The 7500-nt window shown below is 43.8% G+C and overlaps 1 protein-coding gene across 1 annotated transcript in view; it reads left to right on the top strand.

Annotated features, from left to right (window-relative positions):
- Positions 1-4636, top strand: part of LOC124479126 (chondroitin sulfate proteoglycan 5-like) — an 8517-nt gene extending 3881 nt beyond the window's left edge. The window contains exons 2-3 of the mRNA XM_047037697.1: positions 3663-3688; positions 4098-4636. Of these exons, the coding sequence (XP_046893653.1) occupies positions 3663-3688; positions 4098-4636 (565 nt within the window). The remainder of the gene's footprint in view (positions 1-3662; positions 3689-4097) is intronic.
- The last annotated feature ends 2864 nt before the right edge of the window (positions 4637-7500 follow it).

Genomic DNA, 7500 nt, shown 5'->3' with positions numbered 1-7500 from the left:
ATGTATTGTGTGTGGTGTCGTGTGATGCAGATCTTTTTTGAACGTTGCTCAACGCACCGCACAGTGAGGGTGAGTCTGTTCCCATGGCAACACATCCCCTCCTCAAGGCGGCCACCTGTTGAGTGCAGAAATGAAAGGATTTGTGCGATCGAAGGATGAGGGAGAGCGGGAGAGAGAAAAAGAGTAGGAGAGAGAGAGTGACTGAGAGAACGAGAGAGAGAGGTGGAAATCAATGCAGAGCTATTCAATTAAAGCTGAATGCAGACATGTGCATTTCTAGTTACATAGATATTGATAAGTGGTATTGAGCGAAGATAAGAAATTGCTCTTGTAATATTCATGGCGGTCTTGCATGTGCGTGTGTTTGTATTGGGGGTGAGTTGGGACTTGATTGGTATCTCAATCCAAATAAATGCAAATGAGTATTATTCAAATGTTAAAAACCCCCCTCCACCTCATGTGAGGTAGCGGTACTAATGAAGGATGTAGTGACGCAACCTTACTTGCAGTTGCAGCCAGTTGTGTTGCGTTTTGTCTCAATATCGACGCATTTCAACTCCGAACTTGCAACCTTTATTTCCAGTCTGGGTCAGCAGACTACGTCTGGGGGGGACGCAAAAGGGGGCAAACCTGTCCGAACCAATCTTCATCCTCTTTACTGTCTGTCACATCCAGTCAAAATCTCCAGTCTCATTTGGACGCCTCTAACCGCATCCTATAGTAATCAGGAAACAAAAGCGAGGGCCCGGCGGCTAGCCAATGCTAGCTAGCCAATGCTAGCTAGCCAATTGTTGTCCCTGGCAACACTGAACACTTCTTATTACCGCCACCCACGCTTGCCACCACGGGGGCTGCTAGCTACCCCAATTAACTAAACATCCCCCCCCCCCCTCTTCCAACACAAAAAAAACACAGACACAAAACCCCCACCACCTCGTCCTTGGAGTTAAGGGGCTGTCTTACGTAACATAGTCTGACCTCCTGAGGACAAAGACCATGTTTAGCCCCTCCTGGAGTTGACAGTCCTGGTGATGATGGCAGTGGGTTAGGGCCCCAAAAATAATCAATGGCTAAGTCTAGGGCTTAGAACAGGGTTCTCCATTCCTGGTCCTCGAGGGCCAGTGTCCTGCATGTTTTAGATGTTTCCCTGCTTCAACACACCTGATTCAAATGAATGGGTTGTTAGCAAGCTCTGTGGAAGCCTGGTAATGACCATTCATTTGAATCAGGTGTGCTGGAGCAGGGAAACATCTAAAACATGTTGGACAGCGGCCCTCGAGGACCAGGATTTGAGAATCCTAGCTTAAAAGAACACATCAAAACACATATACCACCAGACTTGACCTGGTCATGGTTTGGCAATGCCTACAGATTCCAACTGTAGCCGGGCTAGAACACCAGATCATTTAACAGAAATATTTTCTTTTCTTAATGTGACTTAAAAAAAACACTTCATCACAGGAGCAGCAGATGGCTCAATGGGAAATTTCCATTCCTTCTAGTTCCATATTAAAGAACACACATTTTGGGCAGTCCCTTTTTTACTCTTTGCAGATGTCTCTATGCCTATAACTGAGAGGATTACTTCAGTTACCCTTATTGAATCAAAAGCCTCTATTTGTGCATCTGGTCAGATGATAGGACACTGTGATAATGAGCTGTGTGCTAGTGAGAGACAAAGCTGCTGGTTCACCTTTTTAGACATTTCTCTATTATACAGGTCAGTTGTAAACATGCACTTAAATGAGCAGCACATCAACTTGTTGCTAATCAAATTAGGCTAACAAGGTTTATGATGAAAAGGAGACATTGTTAATTGAAACTCACTTCAGAAAAACAGTGAAGCACTCTGGCGAACAGATTAACTACTGCCTCCAAGATCTAGCTGTCCTCGAGAACAGCATTTGCATTCCCCCAACTGTGTGTTTGTGTGTACCTGAGTGTCCAAAAGAGTGAAAGATTCCTTTGAAAATTGTGTTCTCCCGAAGAGCTTCCTTTTCCTGCTCTTTTTCCTTTTATTTTGGAAGGAAACTGAAAGAAATTTCCTGAGGTAAATGTTTGACCTTCTAAGGCTTTCTTCACCATAGTTATTTTGCAAGCGTTTAGCTACAGACATGCTATTTTTTCGGCGTGATTGTTATACAGCATTTGATACTGTGTTTAAAGTGTGTCATTAGTGTAGGAGCTGTCTGTCTGTTGAGGAAGCGACCCAGGGGAGCTCAACCACAGACACACAAGCCTGTTTGCCAGAGAATCTGTCACTTAATGAGGGAATGATTGATCGTGGAATGCTTGATTGCTAAATCTTTGAGCGTGTTTGTTTTTGTAGGTGTACGTGTGCATTTTCATGTCTCTTGTCTTTCTATGTCATAGAGCCGTTGGGATTGTCTGTGTGCATGTGAGTGATGGGATGGGTATTTCGTGTGTATGTGTATACCCTTCACAGCAAAGTAAAGTGGTCTGTAAGCTTGTTAGAGTGTAGTTCTGGAAGAAGTTGGCTGGCTCAGCTTGATACTCCCTGCTCTATGGATTAGCCCCAAATTCACCCTGCTCTTAAAAAGACCCAGTTTTGGTGACTTTGCCTGCTTCAACCTGTCAATCCCCCCTCTATTCATGTGACGTCACCTAAACTACCTATGGCGAGATATTTATTGAAATGATACATATTTAAAATGCTAATGATAAGCATATGAAACAAACAGTGTTGCACATATACTTTGGGTTTATATTGTGAGGGTGTGAATGTTTTTCTTTGAATTCCAGACATCACCTCATCAATGACATAATTGTTCAGCTAAGACATAAGCAAGATTGTAATGGTATTTAGTATTGACACAATGATGGTTTCAGTTTCTCATAATGTAAAAACACCTAACATTTCAGCGTTTCGATTACATAGAAGACATTGTTATAGCAATGAGATATCAGTCTTGGAAATTACAATGACAGTGAGATATTCCTAATCTTAATCAGAAATGTACTAAAGTAAAGTTTCTGACCTTTCATTTCTCCAAAATATGTTCCACCTTATCAGGCTCTGGTTAAGACGGCCCCCATCTATCATCCAGATCGCTACCTCCCCCATTGAGAAACCCCCTGGACCTAAATCCCAACTCCAAACTAATCCTTAATCCCAGATCCTTGCCATTCAAGTACATTAGTAAATTATTACACTTAATCCTAGAAGACTCATGGAGACTGCCAAAGCAGCTTTTGAAAGGAATCACAAGCGCACACTTTGATGAAGTAATTGACCGTAGGATAGATCAATGTCTAGTCCCGTTTTAGTTTAATTTGTTTGTGTAGTTTAGTATTAGGGTGATGACCAGACCAGAGCATGTTTGAAAACTCCCTGAAAATAGCCACTGCCTGTTAGATCATTTACTGGCGCTGTTGACTTTGAGTTCCACATGTGTTGGTGCCATATCCCACAGTTAGTGGGATTGAACTTGATTGGTTCACTGTTGGTAGTTGATTTAAGCACAAAATATTAGTTTGATAACTGTTTTGCTATTAGGACCCATCAGTGACATGCTGTGCCCTCATGTGAGTAGTACAGGTGTATATTTCTGTTTAGGTGTCAATTTGGTTCTGATGACCAAAGTTGGTATGTGGTTTTGACATGAGCAGGGCCATCATACATTTTTCCTATGTGTTTGCAGGGAATACTGTGGGGGTAAATGCCACAGAGTTTGACACCACATCAAATATGACATCCCTGATAATGGAGGAGTTGGCCAAAATCAACAACGTTGTAGAGGCAGCAGGCACCAGCGGTCCGGCTAGTCCCGTTGTCGCGGTGACCCAGAGGGCAGGTCGTACCCCTCGGGCCGGGGAGCAGGAGCAGGGTAGTGGCATGCTGGGAGAAGGGGTGGAGCCAACTGTGGAGGAAGGTGTGGCAGCCCCACCACAAATAAGCCCAGATTCGGCTGAGACAGAGCTCCTGTTGCCCGGCACCACTCGTGGCCAGGAGAGTGAGGGAGAAGAGGAGGAGGAGGAAGAAGAAGAACGTGTTCAGCAAGCTGAGGTGCCCTGGCTCAATGCCAAGGACCTGGATCGGGTTCTTGATCTGGACCGCTTCACCACCACTTCTGCCCCACACTCGTCTGCCGGCAACCCCGCACACCCAGACGTCCTGACCGTGGACTTCTTCGACCATGCCTCCCGAGGTCGCGCTCTGGACCTTCCCTCTCCATCTCCATCTCCACTAGCCCATGAGCTGCAGGGTGGGGATTCCACCTCATGGGCTATGCCTGACAACTATGACTACCTCACACCCTACGAAGACGGTGTGTCGCCCACAGCTGATGAATACTCCTACAGCACTACTACTGACACCTACGATGGAGACGAAGATCTGAGGCTCTCTGCCGGCACTCCATCCCGCTCCAAGCCAAGGGGCCCCAGCTCTGGCTCTTTAACTCCAGATGAGGCTCTTCCAAGCGGGGGTGCCTCTGCCCCTGGTCGCCCTGCAGTCCAGTCAGTGGACGGCTCGGACGGAGTAGGTGGCTGCCGCGTGGGCAATGTGAAGCAGAACGGTACCTGCCGCTCACCGTGCGACACCTTGGCTCCGAGCTATTGCTTCAACGGGGGTCAGTGTTACTTGCTGGAAGGCATGGGAGTCTTCTGCAGGTAGGTGTTGTCACACACACACAGACACACACACCTCAAAAACCTTACTTATGACACATACATTCATGATGTTTTTCTCCTGCCACCTTCTGAAAAATGCAAAATACACCCTTTAATATATTATGTAATACTAGCAACAGGAGCAACAGTTTCAGATCTCAGTTTTTCAAGTTTACGGCATGTTAAGATCAAGTGACCACTGGTGGAGCAATGTATTCCTATGTGGAATAGAATCCCATGTGTTCCTGGAATATTTACAAGGCAACTTCATGAGGAAACTTCCTATGTGTTGCCAGGTCATTGTGAACAATTCGTTCTGGAGCAGTAAGAGTTATGAGTCATGCAATGACATGAACCACATGTGCACGCACACACACACAGTTTTTGACCAACAAACATAACCACATTTTTTGTTTTTAATATTTGTGTACACCATGTGAGTAGTGTGCTTCTGCCTACACTTGAAGGCTATGCTGTCCCGTTTTATGAGTGCACAGACCTCTTCATCACTAATAGTTAATCAAGGTACAGATGACTAAAGTTCCAAATCGTAGTAATGTATGTAGGTAGAGACTGAAGGTCAGGTGCATTTATATACTTTGTTGTTCAATTAAATTCAGTACATTTAGACATTCCAGATTCAAGCCACAACCACACTTTACTCACATGGTTTCTCACGTTGCATTCATGTAGTGGACACATCTTGACACAAGGTTACCATGACAAGGAATGAAAAGGGACAGTTTTAACATGGATAAAAGCTATGACATCCAATGGGGGAAGGGAGGGAGTAAGATATTTGGTTGGGAATAGATGTTACAGGCAGCAACACTTATGCTTTAACCGACCCCTTTTACAGTTTGAAACCAGTTTGAATTAGCAGTTGAAACATAATGAAGCCTAATAAATAAATGATACGCACAAATTAATCCTTATCTCATCAATTTAACAATGGTATAAAAACCTATTGAGAAATCAAGCTCGTTGGGCAGATATATGCCAAAATGTTTCTTTTCTCCAATACATAAAAATAACCAGCCAAGAGGGAGATGACCCACATTACCGAAAATCTGCATGAATTATGTATGTACGGCAGTTAGTCTGTCTCTGGTTAGTCATTGCTCTTCTGACTGGCACAGATGAAGATGATGGCGAGTGAGCTGGCGCAGACATATCCTACAGAAAAGGTTGCCATGCCAACGTAATTATCTGTGGGGCAGGAACACTCACACACAGATGGGTGCGTTCACTCTGTGGTGGAAAGAACACTACCTGATACATTCAGGGACAGAGGTAAAACTAAGACCAAATGATTCAAGATCACAATGTGTTTTTTATAGATGCTTGCAAACAAAGACACACACTCAACGATTTTCTGACATATCTCTGAGGCTAAGCAGATTCCCTTTTTATAGGTCAGACAGTGTAACAAAGGCTCAGGGAAGGTCGTTTGACGATGAGATTTATCACTCTGAGATGGATGAGAGACTTCTGCAAAATGGACATATCTAAACCAGTCATAACCAGTCTTTAGTACTCAAGTCCTGTTTCTACACACTATTTTGAACCTTCAAGCCTCATCTTTGCCCAGCAACACCCAATACAGCAGCATTTTCTGGTAAATTGTGATTTTTTTTATCACAACTCGCATACATATTGAAAATTATATGTTGAAAATCAATGTTCAGTCAAGCAGCCCTCCACACTCACACACATTGTTCCCTGTCTTGCTTTTGTTACTAGCTCCATCTCCATGACTGTTACTTTATGGCATAGCCATATCTCATTCCCACTACATATGGTGCAGAATGTCATCCACAAGGTCCTAATTATGACTTTATGGTGTTACCTCTCCTCATCCTTCTAGCCTCCAATCATCATTAGTCTGTGTGGGCAGTAAAGAGTGGTGATCTGTGGTGGTAATCAACATATGCCAGAGTGTTGGGGAAGCCGAGAGCAATACCACTGTACCCATATGAATTTATAAGTCGGTGAGCTCTAGATACAAAGAAAGGCAGTTTCCTTAGAGTGAGTCGATCGTATTCAGAGTGTATGAACAGTCCAAGTCCAGTTTGACTGCTGGGCACAGAGGCAATATGGGTCAATGGGGCTCTGGGACAGCTGGATTCCAATTTGTGTGTGTGTGTGTGTGTGTATTTTGTGGTAGACAGAGGCTCCAGCCCAATTCAATTACAGCAGGGTGAAAGTGAAGGGCTTTGCCCTCTGTTTAAAACACTCTCCTAAAAGTGCCGCTTGTCCTGCAGAGGCAGAACAAGATGGACTTTGGGTTGTGATTGAAATGAATACCGACAGTGTATACTGTATATAATGTGTTTATGTTATTTTGTTTATCAGGGGTTTAGTGTAGTGTAACGATATTAAAAAGAACCAATCTAAAACAAGATGTATATGAAAACAGGAAGGGGCTGTGTCCTGGACATTCTGGCTGCTAATGATCTCCAATACATTTTTGTATCTGTATCAGGAATGCTGTCTCTAAGTGGTTAATGTAAATAATTATTTCTACATTGACCTGCAATATCTCTTTCTCATTTTCTTCAGTGATACATTTGACCCCAAAACACAACATCCTTAATCATTCCCATTACAGCTGGAGGATTGAGGACAACAGTCTGCAATAAAATATATAGAGGAGTTTAACAGAGAGAAGAGAAGGGAGGAGAGGAGGAAAAGAGTAGGAAAAAACACGGAAAGAAATAGTGAAACTGAGAGAGTGTGAGAATGAGTCAGAACTTACCCAGCCTGCCAGTATGGAAACAGAGCCAGGTCACATTTACTGTGTTTCTGTGTGTGTGTGTTGCAGCTTGATATAATTAGAGAGAGGTATGAACACCCAGCAGCAGCCTT

The sequence above is a fragment of the Hypomesus transpacificus genome, chromosome 2, assembly GCF_021917145.1.
Source record: "Hypomesus transpacificus isolate Combined female chromosome 2, fHypTra1, whole genome shotgun sequence".
NCBI lineage: Eukaryota > Metazoa > Chordata > Actinopteri > Osmeriformes > Osmeridae > Hypomesus > Hypomesus transpacificus.
The sequence above is the reverse complement of the archived record's forward strand: the minus strand, read 5'-3'. Positions and strand labels throughout refer to the sequence as shown.